The sequence below is a fragment of the Calliphora vicina genome, chromosome 5 (genome assembly GCF_958450345.1).
Source record: "Calliphora vicina chromosome 5, idCalVici1.1, whole genome shotgun sequence".
In the NCBI taxonomy this organism is placed as follows: Eukaryota; Metazoa; Arthropoda; class Insecta; order Diptera; family Calliphoridae; genus Calliphora; species Calliphora vicina.
In genome coordinates this window covers 37,772,774-37,789,533 of record NC_088784.1, presented here as the reverse complement: position 1 = coordinate 37,789,533, position 16,760 = coordinate 37,772,774, and the positions used below count along the sequence as shown (strand labels likewise).

Below are 16,760 nucleotides of genomic sequence, written 5' to 3'. Positions count from 1 at the left end.
TCATTTAGCAACCGTACATGTTAAAATAACTAGTTATATATAGCTGATCAAGTAACCAGTTAGATAGATAGTAAGCTAACTGACGCTATGTAACCAGTATGTGAATCCAATGCGTTGACTACTTTGGATCAGCTATTAGACAGTCTCATTGTAATCAAAAACGGTCAATTGACCACCTACTTAGGACATGCACGTATTAAAATAACTAGTCACTTATCTATTAGTTCGCGACTGTCTCCTAGAACTGCTGGGTATGGCTACTGATGAACTTGTATTTAAGCCAGTCTGCTCTGTAAAACGAAATATTTACAGGAGATTTTGGTATATTTTTTCCATAATAGGTAAATGGTCGGCAGATAAATCAAAAGATATTTCCGTAGATATTGAATTTCAATCTAAATTTTTGGATTTGGCAGAGTCAATAAGATCAGGAATTTTCCTAGGATCAGTATGTTGGTTGACCAGATGATACGACATCCAAGCTATTCTTTCATCTAGGGCTTTGTAGAGCTGTCTACATCTAGGGTTAATTAACCGTGAACCCAATTAAGTGTGATTCGCATTGCAATCACCTCGTGTCAGGAAATGATCACTGAATAAGGATATTCTATTTTTTTTTCAATACATTTATTTAAGATTCGGCACAATCATCTATAAAAATAATGTTATAAACACGAAAATGCTGTCATACAAATGATTTTCTGTTATACTGTTATAAACAAAATTTTCTATAGAAAATTTACAACAAAAAAATTTATAATAAATAATAGTTTCCGACTGTTATAAAATACATATTAAATTTCATTAATGAATTAATATTAGGTACATAATACTATTTAAATTCGAAAAAGCGCTTTAAATTACATTAATCTCTAAAGAAAAATTTGTATTTTTGTGCCAAACGTATGACATCAGCTGTCCGCTGGGTCACGGTTTGATTGCCGTTCTTACATAAAACATCCATATTCATATCTTTGAAACTCTCCGGCATTATACTATCATCTGCCAAAATAATACGAATCATAAAAAGACACAGACAAATGGCGATTGGTGCATATTTATGGATTTCTTCCAAGAAACTGAAAAGGAAAATATATACATAGATTTACTTAAATATTTAATGAAATTAAATTGTTTACCTCTCAAAAGAATAATTCTTGGTAGAACTTCCCACAGAATTCAGACATTTTATAAACGAATTATAGTATAGTAAAAATAATTCATCTAAATGATGTTCCAAAACTTTGATTTCAAGACTGGAAAACATAAAGAAAATCACATCGTAGACAAGACTCTCATATTCGGCCATTTGAAAATCTATTAATTTTACTTGGCACGGCAGATTGTTTTCATCTAGAATAAATCATTATTAATAAAACCCTTCAAATATTTTAATAAACCTTTTATTTACCATATTTAATCATGATATTATTAATCCACATATCAAAATGTACTATGGTTGTATACAAATCATCTTCCTTATCAGGCGAACTCATTAAATTGTTATAATCTTCAATTAATTCCCGAACTCTTTGCAAAATAACTTCATCATTATGTGTGGCAGCAGCTACATCATCCAATAGCTCTTGTTCAAATTGTAATTTTGCCTCTTCACTCATGCCATTGTTCACATCAAATCTACGAAAATTGGGTCGTATATTTTTATTAAATTCATCGGGCCGTTTCAAGCGCAATGCTATGGCCAATGCATGAAATTGTGCTACTTGTGGCAATATTATTCTGGCATGTTGCAAATCGAACATTACATGGCGATTTCCAGCACGAAATCCTAGTGACTGTAGATTTTCTTGTACTAACACCGCATTTTTATCCACCTTGGTGGCATTGGCATCCAATGATACCCTCGAACCGTAATATTTTGATAAACCATCGTATAGCATGGTCTCTTTGAGGCCAGCTTCCAGTTGTAACTGTTTTATGGCCGGACTTAGAAATGTGTAAACGGCATTTTCGGTTAAACATGTCCGTTCCGGTTGAAACATTTGCCACAGCAGTTCGTTGGTTATCGGTGGTAGTTTCGCTACTAACGGTAGCTCTTTGATAGTTCCAGTTTTAGTCTGTATTTTAGCATTGATGGCCAATAATACACTGCCATAATTATCACCTGGTTTTGTCAGATATCGGCTGGTATATGTTAGCAATTTGCCACCATCTAAATGAGGCTCGACGACTTTATCTAGATCGATAATCGATGGTACATCAGTCATGGTCTGGAATAATAAATAAAGCAGTTAGAAATCAAAATAAATTAAATCAGGTATTTCATATTAAGACTGAAAACCCAAAAACCCTTGAAACTTTTATCAAGATGATTTGAATAGGAAAAAACACTAAAATATTACTATGTGTTAGTATTTAGAGCTTATTACAACATTTTATTGGCAAATATAATAGTTTAAACTGACTACACAGAAAGAATTATTGCTAAATTATTTTCAAACAATCGCCTGTCTGAAACTAATTTTATTTTCTATTAATATTTTTATAGATTCTATTAATGTTTTTGTTTGATTTTTATTTTAATACAACACTTCGGATAAAACAACAACACAAGCAAGTAAATAAGGGTGTTTGTTGTTATCATGTGCATATTAGTCACATTGGGTAATTTCGTTTGCATGTGTGTTTTTATGATGTGTGGATATAATTCTCATTTGGTTAAAAATATTTTATATATAAGTAGTTTTGGTTTTGTCAAAGGCTTACAAAAATATGTGAATTGTCTGATAAACAGATAATGGCATTGTTTAATGTTTTTCTCTTCTTTACTTTCCTATTTTCTTTTTTTATTTGTTGTTTTTTCTTATTTTTATTTTTAACAAATTTTTTTATAGGTACTATACCAATTTTGTTTAAAAATTTTATTTGATACAGACAAACTTTTCACTGAATCAGTAAAACTAAGAAATTTCAGAAAACCAGAATCAGTGAAATTTTTGTCTGATTTAAACAAATATTTGTTTGAAATTGTGTGTAAATTCAAATAACATTTTTATTAAATAGCATATTTATTTAATTGAAAAAATATTGTTTTTTTTTCAATTAAATTTTTGCAAAATTTTGTGTTTGAATTTACAAATTTTATGATAGGTCCTAATTCAAACAATATTTTGTCTGATTGGGTGAATTTCTTGATTGAATCAGAAATTCAATTCTTTCTGTGTATATTTAATTTTTTAATTTAATAGGCGTGTTTTAGGCTTAAATTTCGTCCATGTATGGACCAGAACTGTAAAATTATTGAAATAAAAAGCCATTACACATAATACATAAATATAAATATTTTGAATACAATATCCTATACATTTTCAGAATAACATTTGCCTTTTTCCTTAAATGATCTAATTTTTATTTATCACCCATTTACGTTAAGTTTCCACTCAGAAACATATACAAGCCCGAAGAAATTAGTTTTCTATAAGAGACCTTTGTTTACGAGCAACTGTTCATTTGCACCAGATAACATTTTGGAACTTTCTTATATTTTATTCAAAATCTATTGAACTATAAGATATATTTTGGAGATATTTATGTAGAATATCTAAATATAATTGCTAGACATTCGGATAAGAACTGATTTTTTGATGTGAAGTAGCCCGAGGTGAACAACTTTCTCTGCAATACACGCAGAGAAAACCCATGGTTCGGCATGGTTGCGACAACTATACTATGTTCTTTGCAACAATATATTTTTGTCGTACACATATAATTGTTATTTTAATTTAATTTCAACAATATTTTATTTACTATAAACATATACATATTTTCATCGCAATTTAAATATGAGTCTGGTTCACCGAAACAATTATTTTTCGAACAACTAAATAATGATAATTAGGTAAACTTTCTAAAAAAACAACCTTTTTGGAGGTTCAAATTAGTATCACAAGATTTCAAATTAGTATATTAATTTTTGTAAACGTGGCGAGTTATGTGCACAATTTTCTAAAAAATCCATCATAAAACGTATATGTGCTGAATTTGGTTTGGATATCAATATAAATAAGATATTTATGAGAGCTTAATTATTTTCAGATAGGGCAATCGTATGGAGGCTAGGAGAAATAATGGACCGATTCTAACCAAATTCAAAAGGCTCCGTAATTGGGACAATATAAGAGCTTGTACCAAATTTTGTAGAATTATCTTTAAAATTGCGACCTTTACATGGACGGACATCGCTTAACACTCCGTTAGTCGCAATCATTTTCAATCGAGACTAGTCGCAAATTGATATCAATAAAAGAAAGGCGCGTTTGAAAATAATTTCTTCACTTTTTATTTCGAAAACATAAAAACAATATTAAATTCAAAGTATTTAAAAGAATAATAAAAATAAAATTGCAGTATAAATATATTTTTATCAAAAAATAGATTAAAACTTAGGTTGTTTAAAAAAATTTACAATAATAAAAATGTTGCCTATATCAATTAGATCAGTTGCGAGTAACGGAGGGTCAATCGATTCAGAAAGTGATTCTGAACAGATTGGTACAATTTAAGGTGGGTGTTAGGCCAATATGTTTGGGCGTTACAAACATCAGAACATCTTTTGATTACACAATTTTAACTCTATAGAAGCTTTTAAAAAAATGTTAACGTTTGTTAAACTTGAAATAAAAAGAAATAAATATACTGAAATGTTGTGAATTCATTTCACTTTATTTCATACTGCGCATTTTTGCGCTTTCTGAGTAATTTAATTTTTTTTTAGGTTACTGTGCTATAAAAAAAATCAAATTTTTTGAAATTTGGCTGAAAGAACGCCCAAAAGACACAAAGTATGATGCTATTATTAAATATATTGTGAAGAAAATTAGTGCTCCTGTTATTCCTAAGGACTGTAAGAAATTATTGGATGAAAAAGTCCACCATTTTGTCTACAATTACTTAAAAGTAAAGTGTCAAAAATGCAGAAGAAAGGAAGATAATTTTTGAAATGAAAACACTATATTACTTAATGGTGATATATGCTTTCAGATTTGTATCTTTAGTTAATAGGATCGTTTTAAAAATTGAACATAACCGAGGTGTCCTACTATGGGGACCCCTGGCCGCACCCCTAATGGGCCCATGCGGTCAAAATTTAAACTCGTCAACACCTCTTCTTTGCGCATGTAAAATTTTATTCAAATCTAACTAAGGATTTAGAAATTACATTTCTATTAATATTATTTCCCTCTTTTTTTCTACACCACTGTGCGAAGTTGTATTTGATACTTCAATTAATATTTTAATTCAAATGTGTTCACAAAATGAATTACTGATTCAACTAATTTGACTGAAAACTAATATGAAATAAATTTTTACTAATCAAAAGCAATGAATTTACTTTATTTTTCTCCTGATGGGTTAATGGTCGACAAAGGGGAAGTTCGACGCCCACTTGAAATTTCAAAATAGCCTATTTGTCCTTCCAGATATAGGGGAACATGCAGAACAAATTTCAAGAGCATTGGTCCAGTGGTTTATTCTGCTATAAGTCACAAACAAATAACCATACATACATTAATTTTGTTCCTATTAATATTAACTATTCCTATTTTATCTACGTTTTTGTTTTGTTAAAGTTTTATGAGTAGATTAATACACAATTTTAATAAATAAAATAGTATAATTATTATAAACAAATTTGTTTGAATTTTTCTCTGATCATTTAGTGCTGTCCCGTTTTGTAAATTTCAAAAGGTGGCAAGTCTAGTACCATCAAGTCAAAAAATTTGTGTTGGAAATAAAGATATTTAACTAATTTTTTGCTAATAAATAAGATTAAATTTATGATTGATCATTATTAAATCGCATTTTTCTTTATGTAGATATTAAGGCGCTACGAACAAAGTCCCCAAACCGCAAATTAATTAAAGCCCCAAAATTTTATATAGAAAAAACCAACAAATCATTTTTTGGGGATTTATTTCATTTCCAAAATTAGGGATTTAATTCATAATGAAATTACTCTGAGGTGTATCAAAAACTGGCATCGCTCAGAAAAGTTGTTTTGCATTGATGCGAAGCCGGTTTGTTTTTCCATTTTGGGTTGGGAGTTGAGTTCCTTTTGTTAGGGATTTATTTCATTTACAACTTTTGGGTTTTAATTCATAATGAATTAAGCCCCGGATATCGGAGCTACTTTGTTCGTAGCTCCGATATTAAAGCTTAAGTGCGACCGGATTTTAAGTGAAAAATTTTTAACAAGATCTAACTGACCGATCTTGTTGAAAAATTGTGTCCAAATTACAAAAAATTATTTCATACCGATCGGAAGGTATCGATTTCAAAAGTTGTCAAACTAGTTGTCAGCCTAAATAAAATCACTAGTTCGGGACCGTCTCCTAAAACTGTTGGGTTTATTTGTAGAATATACAGTAGAAGACAAAAGTGTTCACGAATAGTTGAAATTTTAGTTTACACATTATTTATTGAACCTAACAACTGATCTAATAAAATTTTCCTTTTGTTAATTGTTAAGCACTCTATTTACTATTATCTGGTAACTCACTCTGAAACTAGCGGAACTTTTATACGTTTTTCGAATCACATCTGAACGAAGTCACATGTGAACAGTATTGTCCCCCAATTGTGAAAAATTAAATTAATTTTTGATTTTACAAGAAGAAAATTAAGTAAAATACAAAATGAAGCACTTAAATCAATTTTCAGTTACTTTACAATGTATAAAGCTATAAATTCAGTTTTGATGAAAAACATCCTAGAAGATATACAAAATTCCGTTTCGTACCGATTAAATGCTAAAAAAAAATACAAGGTTTCTATCGGACTTTACAATAAAATGAAAATACAAAATAATTTATCAGTCCCACGACATTATGGTGGTCGTCCACCATTCGAGCTGATGCTCGAATTTTAATTCGCTTAATCGTTTTAGGAGCCACTGCAATTAGATTAATTAAGTGCTTAGAGAGGCCCATGGAGTCAACATCAGTGACAAAACAATCCGAATATGTCTTAAAAATAACGGACTTAAAGCAAGAGCAATTATAAAAAAAACATTGTTAAGTCAAAGCATCGTAAGGCTCGATAAAGTTCGCTAAATCGTACGAAAACTTCACCATTGGAAACAAGTTACTTGGTCTGATGAAACTAAAACTAATCGTTAAAATGGGTTGTTAAACGCGTTGAGATACAAGATCGCAACATATGTCAAACTATAAAATTTTTAGGGGGGATTAATCATGGTTTGGGAATTTTTTCGTGACAATGAGCCCGGTATACTTCGGCATATCAATGGTATTATGAGTGCTACATACTCTATTACCATATTGGAGGCCTCTGATCTTCCGAGTCTGGATATATTCGGTGTTGAACGTGGTCAACAAGAAATATTTATGAAGGACAATGATCCTAAGAGCAACGCGAAAATAACAAAAAAAATGGTTTGTTGATAACGAAAATAAAATGCTCGAATGGTCTTCCCAGTCCACAGATTTAACCCTTTAGTGCATATTGTTGCCAATTGTCTACATGCCAGTTCCACTTAATTTTAAACGAATATAAGGTTGATACTAATTCAGATTCTAATTCAGAAAAATCAAATGGAGTAACGAAATTCTGAATCAAACTAAAGCTAAAGGAAATATAATAAATAAAAATCAACTAAATATTTGATACTTTATAGAAAAATAAAAGTAAAAATCATGCATTTAAGGGTTAAACCCTATCGAGCACCTTTGAACAGCCCTTCTAGCTTGGAAAAATAGATATAAGCCCAAACATTTCAGAAAATCGTTTAAATAGTATGCCAGAAAGAATCAAAGCTGTAAAAAGATCACGTGGTGGTCATACAAAATATTAATTTTAAAATTACACTGTTTTTGAAAAAAGGGACAAAACTGTTCACACCGACTTTTGTTTTATAAGTAGTATATTGTATTTAATCCAATTTTTAAATTTAGACTTTGTGTATTGTATAAGTTTGTAAATTTTAAAATTAATTAATATTTTTTACATACATAGTGAATAATAAAATTCTTCCGTAATACAAAAATTTCTGGAATTTTTGTGAACACTTTTGTCTTCTACTGTACATTTGTATGTAAAGGGTGTTAATTTCCCTAATTTTAACTTCATTTATTTAACATTAAATTAATGTTTAATCATACTTTTCAAAATAATATTAAAATAATTAAAAAATGTTATTATTATAACCAGACAACACAAAAATGTTTTTTTTTTGTATATTTTTAAATTTTTTTGGGATTTGTTTATGTTTATTTTAAAAAAATTTCTACTTTTTTACAACTATGTGTTAAAAAGAACATATTTTTGTTAAAAATACAGTAGATTTTTAAAAGTAAAAATAAAAATGTAAAAATAATTTGTTGCTTTTTTATAATTTTATATTTTTTTGCTATAATCATCAATTTTTGTGTATATTTTGTCTTCCCTGATTGTAACATATTTTTCACAGTTACATTTAACTTTTCGATTCCTTTGTTATTTTATAAAATTCACACAAATTTTTAACACATTTAAAACTCTTCGAGGTAGAAAATAAAGAACTTCCGGATATTGTACAATAGTTTTCAAAAAAATCAAAAAATCGAAGCTCTTATATGAACTAAATACGATTGTATTATGTATTATTATTATTAAGTATTAACACAATTAACGTAGAATATTTTCTAAAATCAATGTTTATTTATCGCCTCGATTATGCACGTACAAACACTTTAGAGATTCTTTCACAAAACACCCGCTCCAAAAGGCACGAAACAAACTAATAAATTCAAAATCAAACGATTTCCTATCAGCTAAACTGAAAAAAATAATTTAAATATTTTGAAAAATATATAAACATAATACCGAGTATACTGAGAGAATAATCAAAACGATCAAATACAATTTGAGAAGAGAAACAATTTAAAACACTAAATAATATTACTGATGCTAAACATGTTGTATTTATTGTATACAAACTATGAAGGAAAAATAAATAAAATTAACTAATTAGTAGACTGTAATAATTTAACAAATAAAGCGAAAAAGATGAGATAGATGTAGAATCCGATTAGCGTAGAGCAGAGAGATGCCGACAATAGTTGCTTCTTTTTTTTTGTTGAATGGTTGTGAGTGTTTTTAAACAAAAAAGTATTAAATTTAAATTAATTTATTGCAAATTATACCAAGAGTGTTGTTTTTTTTTTTGTTTAGTTGGTTGATGGTTTATCACATGTCAACAATTTAAAATAGTGAAATTTTTTGTAGATCAATAAATTATTTAGTTTTTTTTATATTTTCACACCCTTTTCGATAATTATTTGAAAAAATTCATGGTTATTTGATCGAATTATTTTCATTATCTACATCAGCTGCAGCTATGTTATTAAAACTAAGTCCGTGTGAATGAAGACTTTATTTTAATTGTTTGGTTTTATTTCATTCTCAAAATTTAGTTAATTTACAAATAAATTTTTATAAAACAGTATTATTATTCATAAAATTGTTTGCAATCCCATCTAAAATTTAAATGGAATCGATCTCACTGGGTGCTTCCACTACAGTTTTGAAAATGTCGTTACTGCATAATTCCGTTTCAAAAGTAATCCAAAATTAACACAATATTTATGCGCATCCAATTGATAGTAGATTTTTTATAGTTTTCTGCTAGCTATGTTAATTGAATGATTCATAATTTAAAGTGTTAAATATTGAATCATCAAAATTAAAAAGCTATGGAATCAAATAGATTAGTACTAAAACAACACTTTGCTGCACCAACTATATTTATGCAGAAGTTCTGATATAGCAATTCTGTGTTATTGGAATCCATAAAATTCGGAAATACATATATGTATGTTTTTTAAAATCGATTAGAAATTGGCTGTGTTATATCGTTTAGGTTTCAAAAAACGCAATTTTTTTACATATTTTCACGCTCTAAGTTGATCGTGCTACAGTAAAATATTTTATCTTGAAAATGCTAAATAAAGTAAACTTGGCTGCGACTTATTTTTTTTTATTTTTTGTTTGCAAATACAAAATTCTATAAATAGCTCTACAACAAAACAACTTATTTAACTGCCTATTTGTAAGCGAGGGTGGTAAGTACTTGCCTCCAATGACATCACCGTGTTAAAATAATGAGTTAAAAATCTATTGTGTAAGTAGTGAATAGTAGGTATATTAGCTTTTTAACTCATTACTTTTCAATGTAAGTTTTTGCTGGGTAGCATCACTAGGGTGGCCCTTAATAAACGAAAGTTGGATTTTGGCCATTCTCACCCTCCAGTTTGGTGAACATTAGTAAAAAAATCATCCTGAAAAAATTTTAGGTAAATCGGTTGGGGATAAGACGTGCCCAAGCCCTCTGAAGTTTTGAGATGCATTTACTTGGGGAAAAAATGCATTTTTTCAGTTTTTGTAAAAATTTTGCCATTAAAGAATTACTTTTGTAATTTAATTTAAAAGAATCGAAATGTGTACGTAATTGTCGTTCTAATGAGATATAAAAAACAGAAATCTGTCAAAAAATGTTAAAGTTATTAAAAATTCCCCAGGCCATTATCGTGTCTCAGGCCATTAGAACAAGAAATGTAGGAACAAAATTAACATTTTCAACTCGAATTTTTTTTTCACAAAAAAAATTTTTTTAAAATTTAAAAAAAAAAATTTTAAATTTAAAAAAAAAAAAATTAAAAAATTTAAAATAACAATCAAAATTTTTTTTTCCAAACAATTAAAAAAAAACAACTAAAAAAAAAATTAAATTTTGTTTACCTAAAAATATTTAAAATTTTGAAGTATAATTTGGTGAAGGGTATAAGATTCGGCATAGCCGAATATAGCACTCTTACTTGTTTTTAAACTATTTTTAGCCTTTTCAAACCACTTCTCACAAATTCAGAAATTGAATACACAAAGTAACAGTAGCTTTGTGGTAACGTTAGCCAACCTTCTGGTTAAGGTGTTTTTCGGAAGTGGCCCTTATATGGGAGCTATAACTAATTATGCGCCGATCTTCATAAATTTTGGTACATACAATTATTTTTATATATATGGGGGATTTTATGTCAAGTGAACCAATTTTTGAAATCGATTAGTCATATTGAATATTGATAATTTTTCAACAAAATCGGTCAAGAATTCTCTGAGTTAAAGGGTCAAAATTTAACATTTTGTGACTTATTACTAGGGGGCGGATTTATATGCAAATGCATGTTTTTTCTCGAACGTCCAAATACATTGTAGACTAATTATCTATCCGAATCGTACATTTTTCTGTAAAATGGCATCGATTTGTTTGTGCATATTTTTGCATACTTTATTGATAATGCATAATTTGTTATATTTTAATTCAAAATGCATATTTATAAGCATATTATCAAAGTTTTTTGATCCAATTGATCCTTTTGGATAACTTAGAGACAAATGCACTACACCTGTTTCCGGTTTAACTGAAAAAGTGTGTTTTTGAAAAAACCGGTTTCGATTATTGTCTTTTTAAAAAACCGGTTAAGCGGTTTACATTCAATTTTTATTTAATGAAAATTTGGCATTTTTGAATTCTTTATGCAATTATTTTATATCTTTAACGAAATGTTGTCAAATGTTACAATTTTCTATAAAATAAAACAATATTTTTAAAAATGGTATCAAAGTTTTTCATAAATATGTTTGAATGAGCTTTAGAAAATATATTTCATTAAAACCAGTTAACCGTATTACAAAAACCGGTTTGTCAAAAAACCGAAAAGTTAAAAAAACCGAAACCGGTGGAGTTTACAAAGATGAAAAAACCGGTTTTCGGTTTTGGATACTCTAGTTTGAAATGACTACACTATAGAATTCTTAGAGTTACTTACATAGGATGTATAAAGTAACCAATTGACTTCGCTTTGCATTACAAATAGCACATACATGTCAAATGACCCAAAATATATAAATTGGAGTCAGCTTGGATCAGACATTATTGGCAAGAACCGTCTATATGGGATACATTTACTACTTGCTTAATTGCTGGGTTATTACGAGATGAAAATTAAGGTTGGATGCTACTTTACAGCACGATGTAAATATTGATGATTTTAAAAGAAATTCACAATATAAAAGCTCTAAAGATTATGGCTGTAAACAAGTATTCATACCAAGATATTACAATTAATATATCAATCTTTTTTTCAGAAGAAAAGTTATTTTAAATATTATTTTAGAACTTTAACTGTTTAATTCCTGGTACAATTTAAAGAGTCCTAACTGATGGGAACAGTGTTGTGTATTTTTTGGACATTGCGAAATCCATAGATAATTATTTTATGTTTCTTCAAAAAAAATATAAGTGCATATTTTTTAACTTTTTAGGTCATATTTTGATTTTTTTAAAGCATATTTTAGGCGCATATTTTCCAATAATAAATGCATGAAAATCCGCCCCCTACTTATTACCAATTGTACTTAGCAAAAAAATTCAATAAAAAAATAAAATTTTTTTTCCAAAATTAAAAACTTTTTTTTCAAAATGGGACCTCAAAAGAAAGCTTTGGTATTTTCCTTTAGGAGCGTTTTGATCTCTGAGTGGGATGCGAGAGGGATATCTATCAAAATAAATGTTTTGTAACTCAAGACATGCAATTTTTTACTATTTTTTGCAAAATCTTAAACTTTTTTTGCTCAAAAATAAGCTTAGCGAGTGGGATATATATGTACATATCAAAATAAGTGTTTTGAAACTCAAGATATACAATTTTAGATTTTTTTGGCAAAATAAAAAACTTTTTTGATTTTTTTTTGAAAATGGGTACTTTTTTTTTTTTTGCTCAAAAGAAAACTTAGGTCTATTCCTTTAAGAACTTTTTGGTCGCTTTGTGAGATGCGAGTGGAATATACATATGTATATCAAAATAAATTTTTGGTAACTCAAGACATACTGGACACAGCATCAACTCAAAATTTTTCAAAATTGATTTCGTGGAAAATTGATGTGTAAATGTACTTAAAAAAAACAGTAAAAAAAAAAACAGTCGATGGATAACGCTCTATTTTATATTACCAAAATCCGAAAATAAAAAGTTAATATTTTGTTGGTCCTCCATTCAGCTTAACCCTTTGCCGATCGATGGTACTTATAAGTACCATAGCAATATAAGCTTACAAAATGAAAACAAAACATATTTTGACCCTTTTTGCCCAAAAGTACTTTAAAGTATATACACTATCATCTTTGTAATAATATATTTTGTTTGCCTATTGGCAAACTCGCTTACCCATAATAACGGGTGTTTATTTATGTTGCAATGACAAAAAATACTTTTTCGTAAAATACCATCAAATAGACTTGTAATAGAAAATGTTATAAAAGTTACAAAACTAATCAATATATTAATAAAATTTAAACAAAAATCTATGATTTTTTTTCTTTTGGCTGATGCTGACCCAAATGTACCAGGTCCTTTTCGGTTCATTGCAAGTAGGGTTTTTAATTTCCCGATCTTTTTTGATTCCCGGGAATCGGTAAAAATTTTCTCTACATTCCCGGGTACCCGGCTATTCCCGAAATATATAATAATACTGTAAACCATTGGTAGGCAAAAAGAGGCATTTAATTTGTGTGCTCTTTTGGGTAAAAAATAAAATATCCACAACAACATCAAGAAACTGAATGAATTGTGTGTATTTTTACGCTCTATTACGCTCTTGTGTTCACATTCGGGTTGTTTGACGAAAATCATCGTAACCTGAACAATATGAACGCCTACCATGGCTGTAAACTATGAATATTATAGCAAAATTTTATATAAAAACTTAGTGCTATAATCATTATATATAGAGCTTCGTATTAATTAATTAACTAAAAATCTTAATCCGTAATTAAAAAATGTCAGCCTTTCATTTCATAAATCCATTCCCAATATCTAATTCTTTAGCTTCCTTCAAAAGCTTCATTTAAATTAAATTAATTTTGAAGTTAATTAATAACAGAATTTATTCAAACTTTGAATGATTAAATTTTTGTTGATTCAAATCTACTACAAATTGAGTTAAAATGTTTTTACTTCATTCAGATTTATTCAGCTTTTAATAATTTTCAAAATGAATTGAAAAAAATTCTTAAGCCTTTTAGTGAAAGGAATGAATTCAACACATTTAACTGGATAGTTAAGAGATAAAATTTAAGTTGATCTCGAAAATTTCCAAATTATTGCATTCAAAGGTAAATTTTTATAATACAACATCTGCAAAACAAACTTATTATAAAACTGTCATTGTTAACAAAATGGCAAAAATCAATTCTATACTTGAAAATATCAAATAGATTGTGCAGTTTTCCATATGCTTTTTTAAATGTTCATTTGAAAAACCCCAAATAAATAACCATAATAAGCGGTCTATTATTGCCGAGCTATAAACGAAAAACTGTAAAAAAAACTTTTGACTTTTTTTTTAAAAAAATAAAGTTCTAACTTGTTTTCTTTGTAGTTTCGTCAGTTTTTAATTCCCGACTAAAAATCCCGGGAATCGGGTAGTGAAAAATTGGCAAAATTTCCGGGAAATTTGTCCCGGGAATTCCCGGGATAAAATCCCTAATTGCAAGTCCTCCACAAAGTTAAAATTTTGCAAATAACTTCCTGAAGTCCTTATTTTCAATATTTCATAAAAAATAAAACTTTTTTAACGATTTAAAGCCTTCGTCCACAAGGGGTTAATAACGACCTCTAGTCGACTTTTCAGTAAAAGTAATAAAAGTAAGTAACAACAACAAAAAAGTGTAAAATTCAAAAGTTAACGGACAGTTGTTTTATAGATAGTAATAATAAAAAAAATCATTGTATGCTATTAATACTGACTAGGATCGCCTGGTGGTCAAAATTCGACCACTAATAACGAAAATATACAGTTACTTTTGAGTATACACAAAAAAATTTTCACGATTGTGTACAAATACACGTGCATTTAGATCAGATCTAGGCATTACCTATGCACGCGTGCTTTTCGGCCGTTACTAAATTTAATGTAAAATATTTACTTTTTGTATGAAATTTCAAAACAAATAGTGAAAAATAAATAAAAAAATTAATTAAAAATTAAAATGTGGTGTGCAGTCAAAAATTGCAATAATAATAATAACTAGGACCTCCCGGTGGCCGAAATTCGACCACTTTAAACGCTTTTTACCACTTTTATGGAAAGAATTTAAAAAAAACGATGTTCTGCAAATCTAGAGAAAATAACCTTTACCATATATGTTTCATATTGGTGGACAATAACATACTTAAAAGTGTACCACAAAAATCCGTGTGGCCTATTTATATATAAGATAATAATAAAAAATCAAAATCGTGAACTAAAATATAGCAAAAATATTGAAAATTAATAAAGTAAAATATGTCTAATAACATAAAACCGAAAATATATTTTATTTTATTAAACATAAATAACTTTTAAATATACATAATTATTGACTTTTCCATTATAAATCACATACAATACAATACAAGTCAATGTTGACGTCACTGAGCTTAAGAGAATTTTTTTAAGAGAGCGAAGGCGCAATCTTGTTTATTTCATTCATGATTTAGATGTGTATAAACATTTTGTTGTTGTTTGTCAAGCAAATTTTTACCACTTTTATAAAAAGAATTTTTTAAAAAAAAATATATATTGTGCACATCTAGAGAAAATTACCTCTTAAACCATATATGTTTCACCAATATCGGTGGACAATAACATACTTAAAAGTGTACCACAAAAAAACGTGTGGCCTATTTACATATACATATATAACATTTCATGAAAGTCGTCCAACCTCTATAATTTCAGTTTTAAGGCTTTCACGGCTACTGATTTGATATTTTCTTATACTTTTTACCAAAACATCCCAGATGTGCTCAATACGGTTTAGTTTTACTATTTTCTAAATTTCTCCCTGGACTTCTGCTCATTTCTGAGATTTATTACAAGGTTTCTATTTGAAACTTCAATCTCATTTCAATTTTGCATTATTACAGCAACCAATTACAAAAAGATACAAACTGTAGATTCTTTGTGCATCTGTTATGACAGTTTACATAAATTAATGAGAAAACCCTCAAAGATTTAAGTATACCCGGCATCCCTCTGTTAACCTAGATGCGTATACACCCACTATTCCGTAAACGGAAGCCTTGCTATCAGTAAATATTAGGGTATTCGAATTTTCTCTTGTTAGAATAAAACGAATAATTCGAATAAGAGATTTTAACTTGTTCGAATAATTCGATCACTCGTTTAAAATTAATCGAATTATTCGAATAATTTAATTTTATTTAAAAAGGTAAAGAATGAAGTTTTGATGTCGGATTTTTAATATTTTTTTGTTAAAGAAAACCAAAAGTTAACAATTCAAGTATTGATAATGTTAAAAAACATTCGAAAACAAAGTCCATCATTAAATTTTCAACAGAAATATTTTCATCAGATTAACTCCCGAACAATCTACAAAACAATTGACTAGCAAACCCTTTAGTTTCCGTTTTGGAGGTATGCTTTAAAAAATTTGTGCTAGATGGACATGATCCTGAATTCAAATACAATATAAACGTATTAAGAACCTTTTTATGTCGTTCATTAATTCGGGTTTTAAATTGAGTAACTAATTCTTTAGTAAATTAATTATTCACTATTTCTAAATTAGTTATAACAAATTGTATTATACATCAACGTTGCCGAATCTTTGCTTAATAAAGTGGTCTTGGGGAATTACACAATAAATGGAATCTGTCCAAAGTTTGATATCATGTCAGTGA

At 28.4% G+C, this 16,760-nt stretch overlaps 1 protein-coding gene across 1 annotated transcript; it reads right to left on the bottom strand.

Moving 5' to 3' along the window:
• Positions 1–557: 557 nt before the first annotated feature.
• LOC135961600 (uncharacterized) lies at positions 558–8,772 on the bottom strand. Its single transcript, XM_065513126.1, has 4 exons — positions 8,705–8,772; positions 1,412–2,231; positions 1,140–1,353; positions 558–1,079 (listed from the first exon to the last, which is right to left on the bottom strand). The coding sequence occupies exons 2-4, from the start codon at positions 2,226–2,228 to the stop codon at positions 866–868; spliced, it is 1,245 nt and encodes a 414-aa protein (XP_065369198.1). The 5' UTR covers positions 2,229–2,231; positions 8,705–8,772; the 3' UTR covers positions 558–865.
• Between the last annotated feature and the right edge of the window lie 7,988 nt (positions 8,773–16,760).

What these genes read in the sequence shown, in the direction of transcription:
- LOC135961600 (XM_065513126.1), bottom strand. Translation starts at nt 2,228, where the DNA reads ATGACTGATGTACCATCGATTATCGATCTAGATAAAGTCGTCGAGCCT. An exon ending in TAATATCATGATTAAATATG is followed by an intron (nt 1,354 to 1,411) that starts GTAAATAAAAGG and finishes GATTTATTCTAG; the next exon opens with ATGAAAACAATCTGCCGTGC. An exon ending in AAGAATTATTCTTTTGAGAG is followed by an intron (nt 1,080 to 1,139) that starts GTAAACAATTTA and finishes TTTCCTTTTCAG; the next exon opens with TTTCTTGGAAGAAATCCATA.